Below are 22,722 nucleotides of genomic sequence, written 5' to 3'. Positions count from 1 at the left end.
TCTACTCTCTGCTTTTATGCATTCGGCCTTTTTAGATTCTACGTATAAGCATCATACAGTATTTGTCTTTTTCTGATTACCCCACTTAGCATAATGCCCTCAAGGTCCATCTGTATTGTAGCAAATTGTTAGAGTTCTTTCTTTTTATGACTGAATAATATGCCATTGCTTATATATGCCTCATTTTAGAAATGCCCGATTACCATTGACAAATGAAAGTGCCCCATCAGTGACCTTCAGAACATTTTCATGTTGATGCCTCTGCCTTTTGACTTAGGTTTCATCAGCTTCTTCACTTTCTGATATGACAAATATATGGTTTTTGTTTTTCTGAGCCTGGAAATAAGTCATCCCTCCAAGTAATGCTGGTTCTTTTTATTGGAAGCTGGTGTTTAGATCCCACAGTCTGGGTACCAGGAGCCAGTCATTTATTCTTACTTGTAATGTTTTAGCAGGTCCTCATTCATAATTCTGTCTATTGCATTTTGCAACAGCTCTAATTTCAGAAAACCTTTATATTGAGCAAGCAGCCATCCCGCTATAGCTTCTACCTATTTGTCAACAGGAGCTTAACTAATGATGGTAATAGTAATGATGATCATATCATATTCCAGGCACTGTACTAAGGATTTAACACATATTATCTCATTTAATCCTCATAGTGCTCTGCAGAGATATTGTCCCCTTTTAAAGTTAGATAGATTATTAGAGGGATCAAATTGCTCTGACCTTAGATACTAATCCACTTCAGATCCCATGATGGACCTGTTCCTATGACAACCTTTCCTTGCTTCTGTAAATTGTTTAATGATGTTAATGAACACCTATGGCTTTTGTAGGGCCAGATGCTCTGTAGTAACCATTTCTTCTCTGTCTCAATCTTAGTATTATGTTCTCCACTGTGTATCCAATTGCTGGCTCATGGATTTTGAGACAGGCTTTTCCCTTCTAGTACAAAGTAATTCTTCTCCAACACATTTTGTTAAATATCAGTTTTTCGAACGAGGAATATCCCCTACTGCTTTTTACCAGCCATGAATCTCTGTGCCTCCAGGACTGTATGAGAATTCAATCACAAATTGCCTTTTAAGCACTTAGTACAGCCCTTGGCACAGAGTACTCTCTCATGGATTGTTCTTACTGTTATTACCAATCTATGAAATTGCCTCTTGTCACCTCAGTAGTACTTATGACAAACTGATGAGCAGATACTTGGTAATGCATATTCTGGAAAGGATTATGTAAAGATAATGCCCTTCAAATCTCTTTAGAACATCAAAACTCAACTGTCAGGTAAATTATATCTTGTGCTTTATGTCATGCTTCTCTAACAGGAACAGTATCACTACCAAAGGGAGGAAAACTGATTCTTGCAGAACAAAAAAATTTATTTATTTAAGATTTTATTTATTTATTTGAGAGAGAGAAAGACGGTGAGCAAGGAAGAGAGAGAACATACAGGTGCATGAGAAGGAGGAGGGGCAGAAGGAAAGGGAGAAGCAGATTCCTAGTTGAGCAGGGAGCCCAAAGCAGGTTCCATCCCAGGACCTGATCCCAAGGCAGACACTCAACCAACTGGGCCACCCAGGTGTCCAGGACAGAAAAATTTATATGAGCAATAGTTTGTGGCCCTCCAAAGAGCCACCGTACATTAACAGATACGTAGTATAGCTGAGATATTGAAATTCCATGGGGAGGGGAGGCTGTTGGGGAAAAAAGTCTAGAGAGACTGTTGTAGGGGACAGTGAGAAAAAGTTCAGAAACACTGCCTGATTTGGATTAAAGGAGCAAAGAAGAATGAATGAGATATCCATGAAAAACTTGAAAGCAAATTTGTGATTTGGAAAATTACAACTCGTGCAGATTTTCAAAAATTTTTATTGTGGTTCAAGAAAAAAAAATGTTGTCACTCTTCCCTCCCTACCCTGCCAGGAAATGCAAGGATAAGTAATGTGGAATTTTATCACGGTGGTCAAGAAGGCTTCAGGGATAGCACAGATCCAAGATACGCCGTAACATTTCTTAACTTAGGACAGGTTTGTACTTGAATTTTTGCATATATTCAAAATAAAATATTTTGATTTTGACTTTATTTTCATTTAACTTTACTAAAAAGTCATATCTTAGAATTTCTTTTTTTATAAGATTTTATTTATTTATTTGACAGACAGAGATCACAAGTAGGCAGAGAGGCAAACAGAGAGAGTGGAAGGGAAGCAGGCTCCCCACTGAGCAGAGACCCCCCGATGCCATGTGGGGCTCGATCCCAGGACCCTGGAACCATGACCTGAGCCAAAGTCAGAGGCTTTAACTCACTGAGCCACCCAGGTGCCCCAATATCTTAGAATTTCTAAGATGATGATCTAATAAAACTTTCTTTGGTTCATTTTCCATCAACTTTTTTAGACTCATAGCAGCATCTGACTTACCCATTTCACACATTTATTTAAAATCAGCAAAAAACAAAACAAAACAAAAAAAAAACAGAAAAAAGAGCACAGATGTAAAATAACTAAAGCTCTATGATATTATTTCATAACTCCACTTTATTTTGCAGTGATCAAAACTATTTATAAATAGTTTCTATTGAACAAAGTGAGTATTGCTTATATTTCTCAAACGAAAACCTTGTCTGTATATCCATGCTTCTGTCAAAAGTGGAAAAACAGATGTGCTTAGAAGGCTTGTGGTTGAAGAAAAATTGAGAGAGAAGATATTTTTTTATGGAAATAAAAAATAGTCTTGCAGGTTTGAGGTTACAACCCCAAACTTATGCATTGGTTGGTTCCTACAGACCTTTGAATTATAACCTCCTGCCTAGAGTATTAACTTTTTTTTTTTTAAAGATTTTTATTTATTTGACAGAGAGAGATCACAAGCAGGCAGAGAGGCAGGCAGAGAGAGAGGAGGAAGCAGGCTCCCCGCTGAGCAGAGAGCCCGATGCGGGACTCGATCCCAGGACCCTGAGATCATGACCTGAGCCGAAGGCAGCGGCTTAACCCACTGAGCCACCCAGGCGCCCCAGTATTAACTTTTATAATTAAAAAAATTCCCTGCTCATTATATAATAAACTATTCTGAAAAAAATTTTTAGCTCCTTAGTATTTTATAGATAATGATAGAAATACAAAGGCATAGAAAAGTACTTCAGAATTTTTATCTGCATTTAAATCTGCATTTTTGTTTTATTTAATCATAAATTGAAGATATATGGAAATTTCCCAGGATTAAAAGATCTACAAGGAAATCATATTTTTTCATGGAACATGAATTGAGTATTTTATTTTTTTATTAACATATAATGCATTATTTGCCGCAAGGGTACAGGTCTGTGAATCATCAGTTTTACACACTTTACACACACTTTACACAGTTTTTTACAGTTTTACACACACACACACTTTACACAGCACTCACCATAGCACATACCCTCCCCAATGTCCATAACCCATCCACCCTATCCTTCTCCCCGCGCCTGCAGCCCTCAGTTTGTTTCCTGAGATTAAGAGTCTCTTATGGTTCGTCTCCCTCCCCAGTCCCATATTGTTTCATTTTTTCCATCCCTTCCCTCCACACCCTGCTTCCATGCCTCTCAAATTCCTCATATCAGAGAGATCATATAATTGTCTTTCTCTGAGTATTTTATTTATCAAGATTTGTCTCGAAAATCACCTACTTCAAGTTTTTTCTTTAAATACATTTTAATTTTATTTTAAAATGTTCACTGAATCCTGATGTTTCATAGATTCAAGAACGTGGCTCATCTTATATTCGAGGCTGTGCCTTTCACAATGGCTTTTCCCCAGCAGTTGGTGTGTTTGGGACAGATGGATTGGACATAGAAGACAACATCATTCACTTTACAGTGGGGGAAGGTAGTATGATAATATTTTTGTCTAAATAATGTGCTTTCTGAGACAATCTTATCTGAAGACTCTAGAGCCATGCTGTCCAGTTGATTGTTTTCAAAGAACGGAAGTGGCCTCTATCTGTACTGATATGGTAATTACTAAACCCTATGTGGCCCCTGAGCACTTAAAATGTTGCTACTATGATTGAAGAACAAGAATTTTTAACTTTAATTGTACTTAATTTAATCATACTTACTTTACATTTAAGTTGTTACATGTGGCTGTGGATATCATACTGGACTGTACAACTCTAGAAGAATTATTTACCAGACCATGATCTTGTGTGAATTATCTAATCACCAGTAATTTAAATTACTATGACATTTTTACTATGACATTTAAAATGCTCCTCACCTATCAATCAAAATAAAGAAAATCAAAATAACAAGTAAATGTTACTATTTAATGGTACTTGGACTTGATTTAAGGAGGTTATCTTTTCTTGAATATCTGTACAAAGCATAATACAAACTCATTTAATGTATATGAAATTGATGTGTGTGTTTGTTAAAATCTGAGGGGGGGGGGGAGCCTGGGTGGCTCAGCGGGTTAAAGCCTCTGCCTTCGGCTCAGGTCATGATCCCAGGGTCCTGGGATCGAGCCCCACATCGGGCTCTCTGTTAAGCAGGGAGCCTGCTTCCCTTCCTCTCTCTCTGCCTGCCTCTCTGTCTACTTGTGATCTCTGTCTGTCAAATAAATAAAATAAAATCTTTAAAAAAAAAAATCTGAGGTGGGGTCTCATATATGAAACCCACATATTTAACAGGCACCCCAGAAGAGTCTAAGGCAGTCAGACTATTTTTTTTAATTTATTTTCAGCATAACAGCATTCATTGTTTTTGTACCACACCCAGTGCTCCATGCAATCCGTGCCCTCTCTAATACCCACCACCTGGTTCCCCCAACCTCCCAACCCCCACCTCTTCAAACCCTTCAGATTGTTTTTTTTTTTTAATTTTTTATTTTTTCAGCATAACAGTATTCATTATTTTTGCACCACACCCAGTGCTCCATGCAATCCGTGCCCTCTACAATACCCACCACCTGGTGCCCCCAACCTCCCACCCCCCACCCCTTCAAAATTCTCAGATCGTTTTTCAGAGTCCATAGTCTCTCATGGTTCACCTCCCCTTCCAATTTCCCCCAACTCCCTTCTCCTAACTCCCCATGTCTATTAAAGAGGTTGAGTTCAAAGGACATACTCTAAAATTTAAGAGGTTGATTTGTCAGGCTCAAACTAGAAAAACTGATTTCATGGGAACACAGAAGATGTCCCCTATAGTACTCATTACAAATCTGTATGTACTTTGGGGGGTTTTATTCACCTTCTTGCAGGCATCAGAATATGGGGGGATGCCAACAGAGTTCGTGGGAACTTGGTTGCACTCTCAGTTTGGCCAGGAACCTATCGAAACAGAAGAGATTTAAGTTCAACGCTCTGGCATGCAGCAATTGAGGTAGGGTGACTTATAACTATATAAAATAATGACATAATTTTATAAGAGTATCCTAAAGTATAATTTGTAATTTCTTTACAGATTATATACCACAGAATATAAATTCTGTAGAAACTGTAAGTCTCAAAATGTTGTTGAAAACTGTTTCCTCTTTAGATAAAGATTGGTGAATTAATAAAATGAGCTAATGAAGGGAGTGAGCAAACTTCCTTGAGAGATGTTGTGAGCTCCCATAGCCATCGAATTTTTCTTTGTGTTGATGTCCAGTGGTTTAAATAGTTCTCTTATTTCCTTGCTTTTCCAACCTTAATTGTCACTTACTTCCAAGTTCTGGTGCAGGGTCTCTCTGCTGCTAATTGACTGAATGCCTTACATATACTACTACTTAACTCTGACTTTGGTTTCCTTCGTCATATGGAAAACTAGAATGATAGACTACAGAATATCCGAAATCCCTTTCTCATCTAAAATGCTTATGATTATGTGAGGTTATTTACTTTTATCTGGTATTACTAACTGGACCCTTCTTGTTTCCCATGAAGTTTCTTCAATCACTGTAGGCCCTCTGGTGTAGGATGAGATCACAGGCAAGCAAACAGAAAGTACAGGAAAAGGGTTTGGAGGACATATGGTTCCACCTTCTTTTTAGTCTACTAACTTATGCCACAGGAGCCAAAAGGAATTTTAAAAAGTAGCTCTTTTGGGAGATGGGATAAGGAGTGAGGTTTGTTTTTGTGCAACTACTAATAATCACCTTAAAGTAAAACCTGAAAGCCTGGAACTTGGTATACATTTATGAGAGTGTTCTCCTTTCATCCTACCTATAGACGTGAGAATGTAATCCAGCGTCAATTCCAGATCTTTGAATTTTCTGTACCTTTTGAAAGAAAAGGAACTTATTTTACTTTTATGAGTTTCATTTTACTGTTCTTTTAGCATAATATATAAAAATAAAGGTGCTTCATACTTTAAATAGTTGAGATTTGGACTGTTTTGCTGACACCAGAGGCAAGAATTAAATCTTCTGTGCTCTATACTTTTCATTTTTGCCACCTTGCCTGGGCTCACAAAGTAAAATTGTTTAGTGACTACCTAACATTCATGTTCAACCAGTTTTAAATATAGCAGATTTTATTTAAACTAGTAAGTGCTTCTATTGAATCTTATGGTCCACTATAATTTCCTTAGTTTTTTCTTAATAAATCAAATTGGTAACATAATATAGCCAAAGAGTGATAAAATCCTACTAACCTTGCTATAATACTGGAATTTGTTCTATGGCTTATAATTTTGAATGATACTCAGTGGCTTTTGTGACTGAAATAACAAATCTCTTTAATGTAGTTTTCTAAAGAAATCTAAGGTGTTGTGTCTCATGATGATTTTACACCAAAAACCTAAGGTAATTTCAATACTACATTTGTAATGTAAATTTGAATGGGTTGAATAATGAAATTAATTTTTCCTCCCAAAGGGTAGTCATAATTAATTTTCCGATATATGCTGCATACTTGCTGTCATTGTACAGTTGTATAATAGCCTGATCCATAACATTTTCCTTATCACCGTACTAGATAAACAGAGGGACCAATACAGTCTTGCAAAATAATGTCGTGGCTGGATTTGGAAGGGTGGGATACCGCATTGATGGTGAACCTTGCTCAAGTAAGTCTTTTGGCAAAGAGTCACTAAAACAAGGAAATACCTTGTCCAAATTTGTTAGAAAGAAATAATTATTGTTTGTTAGTTCAGTATGTAATATCCCGTCCTCCAGCATACTGAAAGAACTTAACAAGCTAAATTATTTGAAGATACCATTGAGTCTAGGAAAAAAGAATAGACTTTTTAAGAAAGATTTTATTTATTAAAAGTGATAACAAATTTATTTATTTATTTGAGAGAGAGTGAGAGAGCATGAGTAGGGGTGGGAGGGTGGCAGGGGGAGGGGCAGAAGGAGAAGCAGATTCCTCACTGAGCCAGGACCTGGGATCATGACCTGAGCTGAAGGCAGACGCTTAACCCACTGAACCACTCAGGCACTCCTGAATAGGATTTTAAAGATAATTTTCCATATTTATGATCCAAAAACTGTAGCAGCCACTTTAATTCTTGATGTGGCTGGTTTTGGACCAGTGAGTACCTCATTCCACTGTCACTTTCATAAAAGCAACACTTTAGAGATACATGTCTATCAGGATATGGCACAATTGCATATTTCCTCTTGATAAGAATAAATTTATAATTTATAAATTTATTTATAAATTATAAAAATTGTATTTATAAATTATAAATAAATTAGTTGTGCATTTAAACCGACAAGCATGAAAAAGTCAAAGGACATGTACAGCTAGTTCTCAGATATATTTCTCTCTACTAGAGGAGTCAAACTCAAGAATTAACTGAGAATTAACAACTACTCTTTTGGCAAGGCTAGGGAAACTAGAACATTTACCCACTGCTAGTTGAATGACAAAACAATATAACCCCTACAGAGGGGAATTGGACAGTAGCTGCCAAAATTATAGGAGCATCTGCTTTTGGCTCAGCATTTCCACTTCTGGCAATCTAACTAACATTGTCCTCTGTAACACTTAGAAAATGTTTTGTCAACTAGGTGATTCATCACAATATTGTGTGTGCTAGCAGGAAACTACAGGCTGCCTTGTGTCCAATACAGTGGACTAGTTACATAAAGCCAGACAGTGGATCACCAGGCCCTGTTCAAAAAGAGAGAAGAAGATACATATATATATGTATATCATATATGATATGGTGTATATCATACTATATGATATATATATAATATATACATATATATGTATATTATATATGATATGATATATGTACATATATATACATACTATATCATATATATAAATGTATATGTATATGTATACTATGTATAAATATATGTGTTTATATATAAAATACTGTTTTGTTTATGGTATGTTTTGCGGAAGTAAAGAAAGAAAATAGGAATATATAGGGTTATTTGTTTTTATATAAAGTGACATAAAGTGTAAAAACAAAAAAACCAGCAACAGGGTGACCGGTGACTTATTATTGTATAACTTTTTATAACCTTTTGGTTTTCCAACTAGGTAAATGCATTATTAGATCAAAATAAAATAATAGAGCTGCAGGGTTTACCTCTTGAGAAACTCAGAGGAAATGGGATTTTCTCTGAAAACTTCATATCTCTTGTACAGCTGGGTTTTTTTTTTATCTCAGTATAGTTATTTTTAAGATTCTTTGAATCAGCATTTTATCTGTAAATTCTGTAAATCAGCATTTTTCTGTAAATTCAAAAATTATTGAGCTTAAGCTAATTTTATTCTTGTGTAAAATACATTTTGGAATGTATTTTGGAAGGGATAAAACAACTGCCAACAAATTTAACTGATTCCTTGATATATGCTCTTATTGAATATTTTAGTTCCCAAGAGCTTAAAAGTTTTCTTTGACTATGATTTTAAAATATGTAATTTTTCTTCAACTTCTTTGAAGTGTTGTCCTGGATTTTTTAAGTCAAAATATGACCTGTGAATATGAATATTTACTAATATGTATATTGCACTGACTATATTGATATTCCTAAATAATTGAGAGTGTTTACAAGGAAGTTTAGGATTTAGAGAAATTGAAATAAGAGACAACACTGAGGAATTGTGGGTTTAAGTTCCTGGAATGGGACACCAACCCATCCAGTGAACCTCCCAGGCAAGTGGAGTCTGGGAGGCCAGGAAGGGAACCATGACTCACACGGGGCCCCAGGGGCAACACTATGTGGAACCGAGGGAGAGACATGTGAACAGCTTCTTATGGAGAAAACAAAACAGAATCTAGGCAGTTGACAAGTGAAATTTCAATCCCAAAGTATTAGGAAGAAAGGAAACTCAATAGAGGAGAGGAGGAAATCAGATACCAGGAGACTTGGTCAAGAGAGCTGGTACCAAGTAAACTGCAGGGCGTGATCTGCTCTTTATTGGGAGCCCTCCAGTGCGTGCATGATTAGGAGGGAATTATTAAGATCGCTGATCTGATTTGGACGTAAGTAAAGTTTCATAAAAAATCTACTTCAGGTTTCCTACATGTTAGTAATGAGTATAGCTTCCATTTATTGAGGCATTTCAGGTGGGGTTACTTCATTTCATTTTGAGACTACTCTAAATTAGGCATTAAAACTTTTTATATTTGAGGGGGCACCTGGGTGGCTCAGTGGGTTAAAGCCTCTGCCTTCAGCTCAGGTCATGATTCCCAGGGTCCTGGGATCAAGCCCTGCATCGGGCTCTCTGCTCTGCAAGGAGCCTGCTTCCCCCTCTCTCTCTGCCTGCCTTTCTGCCTACTTGTGATCTCTGTCTGTCAAATAAATAAATAAAATATTAAAAAAAACTTTTTATATTTGAGGAAACAGGTCTAAAATGTTCAACAATGTTCCAAGGTCATACATACATCAGTTCAACAGATGGTTAACTGAACACCCATCTCTGCATTACCTGCTAGGCCCTGGGAATACAGTGGTGAGGGAGGTGGACACTGTGTCTTCTCTCATCCAGCTTGCATTCTAATAGGAGAGAGGAGATGGATAATTCATGATAAGGAATAATACAATTTCAAATGAAAATCATTTTAATGTCCATGTGAAGGAACCGAGGTGCTACTTTCAATCAGGTAGTGAGAGAAGGCCTTGTGAGGAGGGGACACCTGACTTGAAAATGGGATGACCGAGAGGCACCAGCAACAAAAAGATGTGGGGGGGAAGCATTTTATAAACAGCAGGTGGTACCATTGTGTTTCAGGGTTAGCCTTCTTTGAATCCAAACTTCACGTACTTTCTCGTGAAATTCATGTTTAATCAGATATAGTAAGTTAAATGTGCTAACAACTGAAGCAAAATTTGCAAATGAGTATACAGTCAGTCTACTGGTCAATGGACAAATTAGATAAGATTAAATCCTGAGTAGAGTAAGCCATAAATGGCCGAGCCATAAAATATTTATTTATCATGTGAAAATTTGCACGATTCATATATTTAATTTTAAAAATTAGCTTTAACTGATACTTCTTATAAAGCTCTAAAACATGACTTGTAATGTTAATTCCCTGCTTTCCTGTTTCCTTCCAAGGTCAATCTAATCCCATGGAAAAGTGGTTTGACAATGAAGCCCATGGAGGTTTATATGGTATTTATATGAACCAAGATGGCCTTCCTGGGTGTTCTCTTATACAGGGATTTACCATTTGGACATGCTGGGATTATGGAATTTATTTTCAGGTAAATGTGATCCAAGGTGGTGATTGTTTATCTTGTTTTACGATTGTACTTTGCACTATGTAACCTACAAGTTGTTTTACAGACTACAGAGAGTGTGCATATCTATAATGTGACTCTGGTTGACAACGGGATGGCCATTTCTTCAATGATTTACATGCCAGCCTCTGTATCTCACAAAATTTCCAGTAAAACCGTGCAGATTAAGGTAAGAAATGAATACAGCCACAGTAAGGAGAAAGGGTAAATTCAGTGAAGTTCTGGTAAGATTGATCTCCTTGACTCCGAAGCCAGGTGAGTCCAAACCTTCTTGCCTTTGTTCTCATTATATTCTGTCAGGAAGTGCTCTATCCCTCCCTCGCCTCCCTGGTCCCCTCACCTCTTTTTGTGCACCACCCCCTAGTCTTGTCACAAGTAGTGAAATTTTCATTTCCTCTACAAATCCTTTCCTGAACTAGCTTAGATAATATTGACACTCTCTCCTCTTTTTGTCCCTGCTGTTCCCTGGGCATATTTCTGTCACAGAAATATGTATAATGTATAATATGTATTATGTATAATAACATGTCATTATACATAATAATTTACCAGCCTAGTTTCCCCTTCCCAGTTTGTTAGTCATTCCACTTAGGGCATAAAGTCACATCCTTTTCATCTTGGCTTTATGAATAACCCCTTCCTCAGACTTCAAGGTTGTGTTTTGCTACGGTGGAATTCAGTATTATCCATTATTGTATTTTCCTTGAGGAAAAGCTATCATTTAAACTGTACTGTTTAATTTTTTTTTTTACATAGAGCTCATTAATTGTTGGAAGTAGCCCTGGATTTAATTGCTCTGATGTCCTAACTAATGATGATCCCAATATTGAACTTTCTGCCGCCCACCGGAGTGCTAGACCTCCATCAGGTGAAAATTTTAGAAGTTTAATTTTGGTGTTCATGTGAGTGCATATTTAAATTTTATTAACTTTCTTTCTTTTATAAAAGGTGGGCGAAGTGGGATTTGCTGGCCTACCTTTGCTTCAGCACATAACATGGCACCCCGGAAACCCCATGCAGGGCTCATGAGTTACAATGCCATTAGTGGCCTTCTGGATATCTCAGGCAAGTTCAAACATAGTCTTGACAAATTTACTCAGTTAAGTTCTATAAAGAATATGTAGAATATATCTAATAACGTTTCACTATTAGTAAAAAAAAAGATCATGATTTAAATGAATCTGCATATGAATCTGCTCCGTGCGGAAAGCCAAGAAATCAACATCAGTCAATTTCAAGAATGGTTCCCTGGCAAAATTTGTATATGTTAAAGAAGTGACATTTAATTTTCCTTCTAAAACAGCAGAGGAAACACTGGTACAATGATTTAATGTTAGTTTCTATAAATCATAAAAACCCTTTTATATAAGTAGGGTTATATATTATTATCTCTTTTTACAACTGGAGAAATTTAAATTCATATAACCCAAGAGCTAGTAACATCTATTGGCTCTGTCCACCTGTTCATTTATTTATTTCGTGCTTCTTCCATAGTTGATACTCTTTGGTAATCACTAACATGCCCTCTGTGCTTACTCCCAGAACTCCAAGCACATGCTTTTTCCTCAGTCTTCATTTTATCCAGTCATCCGGTTTTGTTCTTTCCAGGCCCCTGACTAATTAGCTAAGTCATTTTTTATGTTTATCCTTACCTCACACCACTTCTCTCTTCACACAAAGTGGGTCACCCTGGGTACTACCTAAATTTCTTTCCCATAGAATCTGCCCATGCCACTCTCTTCCAAGGCCATCCCCAGGTGGGGCTGAAATGCACTGGCATTGTATAATAGACTCATTCCAATATTTCATTTTTCAGAGACTTTGACCCCTTCTCCTACAGTGTGCCATGGAAGTTCTTACCATTCTACTTCATTTAAAGTGGAACATGATGGGGCACCTGAGTGGCTCAGTGGGTTAAGTCTCTGCCTTCAGCTCGGGTCATGATCTCAGGGTCCTGGGATCGAGCCCCGCATCAGGCTCCCTGCTCAGCAGGGAGCCTGCTTCCACCCCCTCCCCCACGCCTGCCTCTCTGCCTACTTATGATCTGTCTGTCAAATAAATTTAAAAAGTCTTAAAAAAATAAAGTGGAACATGATATTTTCCAAACTTAGAAAAGCCATGACAACAGCACAGGAGAATACTCCCATCCGTAGTGATACTCTCCCTTATTCAGCTTTGTATTCTTTCCCCCTTGATCTAACACCATCACAATTTGCTCTCAGATATATGTACTCCTGATTCCTGTCAGTACATGTTAGTTACTGCAGTTCCTTTGGTATAGAATTCCTCTCATCCCATAGCAGGCTTATCACTTCCCCGGTCAGACCATGTTGAGACTTGACCAGACTGACTGCTCTGTCTTCCAGAAGGGGAGATGGGGACAGGTCCCAAGAAAGGCAAGATTTGCCTTTTCTTTTGAGGTCTTGTCATGATTTCAACAAAGGGGGCAGGAAAGCTCTCTTCTAATAAGGGAGAAGCAGGCCACTTATACAGATCTGGAACATTCAAGGGGAACCCTGGGTTTCAAGACTCAAATTCATGTTCCCTATATTCCCATCCTAACTCAGGTTCCATTCATTTTCTGTCAGAGCCCCGTCTTTGATGTAGGAGACTTGCTAGGGCTGAGAATTCAACCTTCTATGAATACTACATTGGTTTTGTTTTCAGATCCTGAGGTTTGCCTTGAATTTGTGATTGATTCTTTCTTCAGAGCATCAGTGACGGTCAATAGTCACCTACTTTTAGTTTTCTTGTAACCACTGTTTCCCCTTTATCCCTCAAATGCCAAAGTTACTGTACCAGCCAGAGCACTTCCTTCCACCTAGATATTATCCCAGTCCACCATGAGAGAATTTTTTTTTTTTATTAACACATAATGTATTATTTGCTTCAGGGGTGCAGGTCTGTGACTCTTCAGTCTTATGCAATTCACAGCATTCACCATAGCACATACCCTCCCCAGTGTCCATAACCCAATCACCCTAACCTTCCTCCTGCAACCCTCAGTTTGTTTCCTGATACCATGAGTGAAATCTTTACAATTTCATTGTTACAGCTTTCTAGGGGCTTCAAGGGGCTATCAGTATTCCACGTACCCTCAATAAGGGCGTCCTCATTCCCATCCAGACGGCAAATGAGCTAAATTCATTATTGCATCATTACAGCCTGTATCCTAGGACCACTTCTGGTACTCACTGTCTAAATCAGATGGTCTAAAAGTAAAGCCAGAGATGGGATTCCCATGCAAGTGGCTTATTAAGGGTGTGTTTTCACAAGAAAGGGAGTGAGGGAAGTAGGATGAGCAGAGCTAAGCAAGGATACCGTCTCAGCTAGAGTCAAGCTCTTTCTTGATACCTCAGGGAGCTGTGCAGTTTAGTTGCCTCCTCTTGAGGCAAAGGGACCTTCTGTTCAGTTGTCGGTTAGGCATAGTAGCCCTTTGGTGGTGGTATTGAGTGCAGAATCTCTTCTGGGAATTGTCATCTGGTCAAGGACAATTCTCTGGGAAAAGGAGCAGGTGCGAGTAGTGGGCAGCCAATATTTACGGGGGTGGTGCTGAGGGCCAGTGCACTGGACCAGTAAAGTAGATCTGTACAGGTTACAGTGTCTGCTACTGTGGTATTTTATTAATATTCATCTAAGGCTCATATTGATGTACATAAAATATCATCTTAGGAAAAAAATTTCACCAGAAAGGGTGGTGATATTACATAACTGATATAAGAATTTTGGAGTCACCTTTTGCTTTTTTTTTTTCTATTCTTGAGTTATTGGATTTTAATTACGATGGAGATTAAGTTTGAATTCAATAAATTTTATCTTTTGGTCACACAATATATTCAATAAGGCCAAAAGAACCAATATTTCAATTAGTCTTTGCTGCATAACAAAATACCTCCAAAATTTAGAGTCTTTAAAGCATCATTTATTAGCTCCTGATTCTGCAGATTGACAGTTTGGGTTTTGTTCATTTGCACAGTTCTTCTGCTGGTCTCACCTGGGATTATTCCTTAGGCTGCCATCAGTTTATGGGATAGATAGTCTAGGATAGTCTCACTTCTGTGTCCGGTGGTTGGTGCTTACCAGTGTTTGGGCTGGCCATTAGCTAGAGTAAGGGAGGTGATGGGGCCATATGTCTTCTGAGCTCATTCACATGCTGGAAGTCGCAAAATTCCCCAAGAGCACCAAGAGAGAGTGAGCCCTAATAGGCAAGCACTTCTCAGATCTGCTTATATCACAATTGCTCTTGTCCCATTGGTCAAACCAAATCACATAACTAAGCTCAGAGAAGATATGAGAAGACTATTCAATGGTATTAATGTAGGGAGGCAACAATCTAACACGAATAGTGGTGGACTGTCCACCATATAAGCTAAGAGCTCTATGTTCAAGGTGGTGTTATATGATGTATTTGCTGGAATATGCATGAAATGAAACTGATTTTATCACTTTCTCCATTCTGTTATTTATGTTTTAGGTTCAACATTTGTTGGATTTAAGAATGTTTGTTCAGGTGAAACTAATGTGGTCTTCATTACTAACCCTTTGAATGAAGATTTACAGCATCCAATCCATGTGAAGAACATACAGCTGGTTGATACTACTGAACAATCAAAAATATTCATACATAGGCCTGATATAAGGTACAACATATGAAAGTCTGTTTTTTTTTCTTTCATATTTATAGCTTTCTGTGTTTCTTTTCCCCTGCCATAGATCTGAGAAAGTTGCTATGTTAAAGTAACTATTAATTTCTATAAAATTTTAATCAGCACTATGAGAATTAAGACTATTTAATGCATCTGTGTTTTCAGTTAAATTGAAGAAGCTAGGCTCTAATATATATATTTTTTCTCATACTGTTTTTTCCACGCCTAAGTAATACTATCATAAAAGATGGAGACCAGGTTAGAAGTGCGTTGTACATTAGTATCTCTCCATTAATGGTTATTAGAAATGAGAGACATTCCTCTATCTTTTCCTCCCTTTTCCTTACCTCTTTTGTTTCCTGTTGCTTTCCAAACATCTTACCACACTCACCCCAGCATGCACTTTGAAATTTAATGTCAGCCATTATAATCACAGTGACTGAGAAGATGCAGAAACCCCAAACAGTGACTTTTCAATCAAAAAAGTCAGTTGGAGTCAGAATATTTCTAGAAATTCAGCCACTTAGACCTTAAATCTTAAAAGAAGATAGCCAGTAACTGCTATACTTTTTAGAAAGTATATGGCCCAATCACCCCCTGTACTCTAGCTAATGGCCAGCCCAAACGCTGCAAGCACCAACCACCAAACATGGAAGTGAGATTATCCTAGACTATCCATCCCATAAACTGATGGTAGCCTAAGGAGTAATCCCAGGTGAGACCAGCAGAAGAATTATCCAAATGAACAAAGCCCAAACTGCCAATCCATAGAAACAGGAGCTAATAAATGATGGCTTAAAGACTAAATTTTGGAGGTATTTTGTTACGCAGCAAAGACTAATTGAAACATTGTTCTTATTGGATATATTGTGTGACCAAAAGATAACATATAGGCCAGGAATTCAGATGTAAGACAAGATTGGAGGAAAGACATTTTTTATGAGACATCTTTGAACCATTTTCAGTATGGGAAGAAGACGAGGAATAATGTTGTCTAATTAGATAGACATCTCTTTAGATAAATGCAGTGTTTCATCAACAGTTTGACTTCATCTGATTTTGTTTCGGTGACAACTGCACATCTCCTCATTTAGTAATTACGGAAGTGCAGTATTTTTTGGCTCAATAGAGCTTCTCCTCACTAGAATATTATTAGCTTCTGTTTAGTTATCATTGGATCTTTCAGATGTAATATATAATTTTAATACCTAGGTCATGAAGAAAATACTATTTTGTTTTGTTTTGTTTTGTTTTTGAAAAGAGAGAGATCGTGCAAATGGGAGGGAGGAGGGTGAGAGAGAATCTTAAGCAGGCTCCATGCCCAGTGCAGAGCCAGATGTGGGGCTCGATCTTAAGCCCTGCAATCATGACCTGAGCCGAAATCCAGAATTGGATGCTTAACCTACTGAGCCACCCAGACACCTCAGAAAATACCACATTTTAAAATAGAATGTCTTTGAGCTCTGTGCTTTTATTAAGATGCTGCTGGCCTTTTCCCAGATCCCTTTTTACCCAAAGCTCTAAATATTGGGAGGGAGTTCACCCAGGCCCCCAAAGCTCTAAATATTGGCCAGTAATAACCTACAGTTGCTCTATTTTCCAGAAAATTGCACTTAGCTGAATAGGAATAGCCTTGGGCAGCTAAAACCCTCCCTAACAGCATCTCCTTGCAGTCCATGGAAAATGACTAGTTTATACAGGAGTACAAAAGGCCAACCACCTTGTCTCAAGATGGGAGCAATCCTAGGTGCAATTGATGACCCAGAGGTGCCCCTGGGATCAGAATGAAGCTAGTCCATAGACCACAGTAATCTCGTTTTCCTTCCATTGTCTTATGTGGCTTCTCTCCTTCTTTTTTGCAAAAATTCCTTCAGTAAATCTCTTGAACAAAAATCTGTGGGGCAGCTGGGTGGCTCAGTGGGTTAAAGCCTCTGCCTTCGACTCAGGTCATGATCCTAGGGTCCTGGGATCAAGCCCTGCATGGGGCTCTCTGCTCAGAAGGGAGCCTGCTTCCCCCTCTCTCTCTGCCTGCCTCTCTGCCTACTTATGATCTCTCTCTTCTTACAATACTAGTTACATACGCTCTTTGTTCCCATTTTGAATCCTTTCTGAAATGATAAGATTCAGTGAGTCAAAAAACTTTGGATACTCTCTTATCAAATCTTCAACTGAAATGCTCTCTGGAAACAGGGGAAGGATACTAACTATAAATATTCATGTGTTTTGCCTTTTCTCCGCAGTAAGGTGAATCCAGCTGATTGCGTAGACATGGTTTGTGATGCCAAAAGGAAATCTTTTCTTAGAGATATGGACGGTTCCTTTCTGGGAAATTCTGGTTCAGTGATACCTCAAGCAGAATATGAATGGAACGGAAATAGTCAATTTGGAATTGGAGACTACAGGATTCCTAAGGTGGTGCTCACATTCCCAAACGGCAGTAGGATGCCTGTCACTGAGAAAGCACCGTACAAAGGTTTGTTGGACATTCTTCTGTTAGTCCTCAAGTTTGTGAAACAAAACATATCTTTTATTTTTTATTTTTAGTAATTGGGGTAATCAACCAATAACATATTTTCTACTTACTAATCTTACATAAAAGAAGAAGTATATGGATGTTTTTGGAGAGATTGCTTTTCCCCGCTAAAACGTATATACCTATTTTTAGGAATTATTAGAGATTCAACCTGTAAATACATTCCACAATGGCAGAGCTATCAGTGCTTTGGGATGGAATATGCAATGATGGTTATTGAAAGCCTGGATTCTGACACAGAAACTCGAAGACTCTCACCAGTGGCTATAGTGAGCAATGGTTATGTTGATCTCATTAATGGTACGTGTTCAGTATAAACAAACTAGTAGTTACTCAAAGCAGTCACTATTTATTACATGCATGGAGACATCTCACAAATTATTTATCACATTAAACTAACAAACATCAGGACTGCTTTCCTTCTGCTTGTAAGAAAAGATCTACATGCAGGAGGGCTGTTTGATGCTTCAGTGGACTCCCTTATTAGAAAACCAGGATAGTTATTCAAAATTAACCATTAGAAGAAGAGGAGAATTATTCCTTGACTGATCTTCATACCTATATTAATAAGGTGGCATAAATATTTTAAGGGAAAATTGACCCGAGTGTCTCCAAAAAGATATCCAAAAAGATAATTTGCCTAAATTAAAACACAGATAATGTGTTATTTGGAATACTTAAGTTATTTTCAGCCTACTTGGTTTTTATTTTCGTGACTCCTTCTAAGACTTAATCTTGAATCAGTGTGTTTTGGGGCTTGTTTGTTTTCATTCCTGGTTCCTTTGACTGTCAGGAACGTCTTGGCAAGTTCCAGAGTCTAGGCTCCTTACATTCTGGTCATGGGTGAGTCTAGTAGAGAGGGAAGACAGTGGTCTCCATAAGAATTCAGATCAACTTAGGAGCCCAGGACTTTTTGAATCAATAAGATGAACCTCTAGGAGCTGCAGAAAATAGAGGGAAGGGACTCATTGTATTACCCAGAAATGGTATGGGGGGGGTTAAAGATTAGTCCCTAAGAAGGCTTAAGAGTCTTTCCAGGGCTGAAGGGGCATGTAACCTGGATGAGAAAGATTTCTGTGCCCTGGCAGTGTCAAGATATGGACTGAAATACCCTGAGATTCAACAAAATAGCCAGTATCCCACAAAAATATTCATTTTTTTTAATGTGTTAGCAAGGAAATAAAGAACACTCAAAGAAATTGTGATATACCAAAAAAAAAAAAAAAAAGTTTTCAAGAGAATAGAATGAACTAAATCAGGGATGTCCCAAAGTTACATGATTTCAAGTCTCTCCTCACTTCTGTTGCCTGCAACATGCAATTTGCCTGGTTTCTCTGGCCCATAATCAACCCAATTTTAAGGGCTGCCTTTCAATCTTACAAAGCAGAGAGCTTGTGGGAAGAACTTTAGAGCAGTCAGTGTCAATAATGGAGATATTTTCAAATTGCTCTGTTTTATATGCTAGAGAAAGATTTTAGTCTATTTATTTTTATACTTTTCTTTTTTGAAAAGAATACAAGCTTTCGATTTACAATAGTGACATGACATTTCTCTTAAAAATAAATTTAAATTTTTAAAAGTGACTGTCAGTTTAAAGAAGAATCTTAAGTAAATGATGACAGTATTGCAAAAATTATGAAGATGTTGAAAGAATCACTGAGGCATAAGATACAACCACATTAGATTGGGGGTAAAAATCCCAAGGTAAAAGTTTTTGAATATCACTAAAGTTTCCTTTAAAATTTTAAAACTTAATTTCACTTATTTTTAAAAAATGGCTTTTGCTACTCTGAATTTTTCATTGTATACATAGAAATTTCTTTCTGTTTTCAAAACTCACAAAGAAGGTTTATTTAAATGCAGAATTTACATTTTGGATGCTAAGAGAAAGTTGATATTCTACACGAGCTTCAGAAGTTTATATTGATTTAAAATTTGATTGAAGTTCAGTTATAAATATTGATAAGAATTCCAAGTAAGCCAGGAAATTGAGCAAAGCTAATGAATAAATACATCAAGAAAGTTTATCACTCCATATCTCATTCAATGTTTTATAATCTCAGCCACTTTAAAACTGAAGTGAAGTAGAAAAGTTTGCTACAAGTCATGCTATGCCTGTTCTGGAAATGTCTGGATTCAGGTAGAAAAGCAGCCACTGTGTTTGGCTTTTTAGAGGTTTTATTGGAGTGTTATTTCTCTGATTATATCAGTTCGTTAATGATGTTGACCCTCCAGTGGTGCCTATAATTACAGTCTCTAATAAAAATCTATTTAAATAACAATGGAGGAAGATTATAAACTTCATAAAAAACAAACTTAAGAGTTTGTCGAATTTACAGATTAACTGATGAAGAAATGAGTATGTGAAAGAATTAACAAATCCATGGTTTAGCCATACAAATGTCCATATTTCCAAGTACAGGTTCTGTTTTTAAGAAATTAAATCTGTAACTTTACATTTAACATTAAACAGTCTGAGAAAATTGGCTCCCCACCTAAACTCGCATTTGATAGGAAGCATTTTCTTTTTTACCATGTGGCTGGGACTTAAATATGATTGTTGAAGTAGAGAATCATATAAAACCTACTGTTTCCTTCAAGGACCCTTCCTGTGCAAACTCAACACATTTGACCCTACAAGTAAACAAGTAAGGGTAGTAGGAAGGAGTTGCATCCTGCCTTCTTTTTAAGCTAAGGATAGATGGGTGGATGGATAATGGATGTAAATGCTGAGCTTGACCCTGCAATTTATTTTTAATACAGTTACTCTTCAGGGTTCATGCTAAATAATATTCGTGATATAGAATGTGAACTTTAATTTATGTGGCTTTAGGCCCACAGGATCATGGCTGGTGTGCTGGATACACATGCCAGAGAAGACTGTCCCTGTTTCATAGCATTGTGGCTCTGAACAAATCTTATGAAATTTACTTCACTGGTACCAGTCCTCAGAACCTTCGGCTGATGTTGCTTAATGTTGACCATCGAAAGGTAACACAAGATAGAAATGACTTCTTGAGTTATCGGTGTTGGTTATTGACATCTATTTCTAAATGCTAAGGATTTATCTCCTCCCCTGTGCTCTTGAACATCATCGCAAGGATCATCCGGGTACAACTAAAAATAAGCTTAATTCAGAAAGTTTTCATCAGCCCGAGAACATATATGCATACCGCACATCTGTCCCCCATCATGACAGTGAGGCCTATGATTTACGTGATTGGCAGCAAAGTTGAATTTTTATGTAAAAGTAATGCATATCCAGGACCAGTGACTGGAATTATATATTTATTTACCATGCTGCTATTTATCTATTTCAGGAGCACACCTTTGGAATTTACTTCAGCAATCACAGCACATTATTTTAAGTATCTTCAACAATATCAGATCTTTGCTATGAACTGCATTCAGCTGGGACAGTTAAGTTTATATACACTGTGCCAGTGGGAAGAGAGTATGAGGTTAAACAATAGTCTCATAACTGAAATTTTTTTTTCCCCCAAGAACATGAGACTCAAAAGTCCCAGAGTATTAGGAATGTGAAGAAAGGGTGTGGAGAAGATAAAGCAGAAAGAATAGTAGCAAAGAGAGACACACCTGTTCCTTCTCAGAGGATAGCAATCTCATCCTTTCAGTTGCTGGAGATAAAACCTTGGCCCTGTTCTTGATTTCTCCCTCTGGGTCGTATCCCTCACCGAGTCCATCTGCAAATCCTGTTGAATGTCCCTTCGGAATATCCAGAACCTGACACTTCTTACCACCATCACTGCTATCCTCCACTTTGAGCCGACATTATTTCTTCCCTGGATTAAGGCAGTTGGCTCCCAGTTCCTCCCACTGCTCTGCTTCTGCCTGCTCTATTGTCTGTTCTCACCTCAGCAGCCACAGAGAGACCTTCAAATTATAAGTCACACCAGGTCTCTCCTTACCCCAAATGCTGCAGTAATTTCCCCACTGGGCTTTGTACAGAGCCAGAGTGCCCACATCCGTAGCTCTCTGACTACAACTCTTCCAGCCACACTGAGCTCCCTGCTGTTCCAAACCACCTCACACCTGTTACCACCTGGGCCTATGTTCCAGATGTTGAGTCTGTCTGGAACGTTCTGCCCTAGGTGCCTAACTCCTCCTCCCCGGGGGGAATTCCCTCCCCCAACCGCATTCCTCCAACAGGCCTAGCACGTTCACTCCACCGCAGTTGGCTCTCCCTGTTATTTATATTCTGCTCTACCTTTCTTTTTTCCATGGCGCTTAACCATCTTCTAACATGCTTCATATTTTGCTTATTATTGCCACTATTTATTTGTCTTTTTCCTCTCACTAGAATATAAGCTCAACGAGAGCAAGGGCTTACGACAGCTCCTAGAATAGGGCCTGGTTTAGACAGGCCCTCAAATTTTTGAACGGAAGATAATATTTTTAATTTTAAAAATAACTACGAAGTGATATGACTGTTAATGTCCTGAGCCTCTGAAGACAATCTCAAAAGAAGATTCCAAAACTATGTATAGCTTATTAGATTCCTTATTAATATCTCTCTGCCCTTGTAAAAGCCAGTCTCCTTACTTTATGATTATACCTGTAGCATGAGACGGGAGGAATATAATCATAGAAAATGAACAAAATTGAACCAGAGAATATAGTTTTTTTGATTAATTTTTAATCAATCTTACTACCAAATTTGTCTCAGAGGTAAGCATTTTTTTCCATATTAACTAATTTTGTGTGGTTGCATTACAGAGCACTACTAAATTCCCCGTTTTCTCCTGCATCTGGAGTTGAAAGCCTGTATTGGAATTTGTTATCTTTTAAAGGAAGTATTTCTTTTAGAGATACTCCTTTAATAATTCTTTCTTACATTATGCTT

At 37.7% G+C, this 22,722-nt stretch overlaps 1 protein-coding gene across 1 annotated transcript in view; it reads left to right on the top strand.

Moving 5' to 3' along the window:
* The window catches only part of PKHD1L1 (PKHD1 like 1), a 159,933-nt gene that overhangs the window by 119,049 nt on the left and 18,162 nt on the right, over window positions 1–22,722 (top strand). The window contains exons 60-71 of the mRNA XM_047726136.1: window positions 1,933–2,036; window positions 3,746–3,875; window positions 5,247–5,368; window positions 6,943–7,033; window positions 10,495–10,643; window positions 10,726–10,848; window positions 11,436–11,547; window positions 11,628–11,744; window positions 15,154–15,319; window positions 17,566–17,798; window positions 17,991–18,158; window positions 20,692–20,849. Of these exons, the coding sequence (XP_047582092.1) occupies window positions 1,933–2,036; window positions 3,746–3,875; window positions 5,247–5,368; window positions 6,943–7,033; window positions 10,495–10,643; window positions 10,726–10,848; window positions 11,436–11,547; window positions 11,628–11,744; window positions 15,154–15,319; window positions 17,566–17,798; window positions 17,991–18,158; window positions 20,692–20,849 (1,673 nt within the window). The remainder of the gene's footprint in view (window positions 1–1,932; window positions 2,037–3,745; window positions 3,876–5,246; window positions 5,369–6,942; window positions 7,034–10,494; window positions 10,644–10,725; window positions 10,849–11,435; window positions 11,548–11,627; window positions 11,745–15,153; window positions 15,320–17,565; window positions 17,799–17,990; window positions 18,159–20,691; window positions 20,850–22,722) is intronic.

The sequence above is a fragment of the Lutra lutra genome, chromosome 4 (genome assembly GCF_902655055.1).
Source record: "Lutra lutra chromosome 4, mLutLut1.2, whole genome shotgun sequence".
Taxonomy (NCBI): Eukaryota; Metazoa; Chordata; class Mammalia; order Carnivora; family Mustelidae; genus Lutra; species Lutra lutra.
The sequence above is the reverse complement of the archived record's forward strand: the minus strand, read 5'-3'. Positions and strand labels throughout refer to the sequence as shown.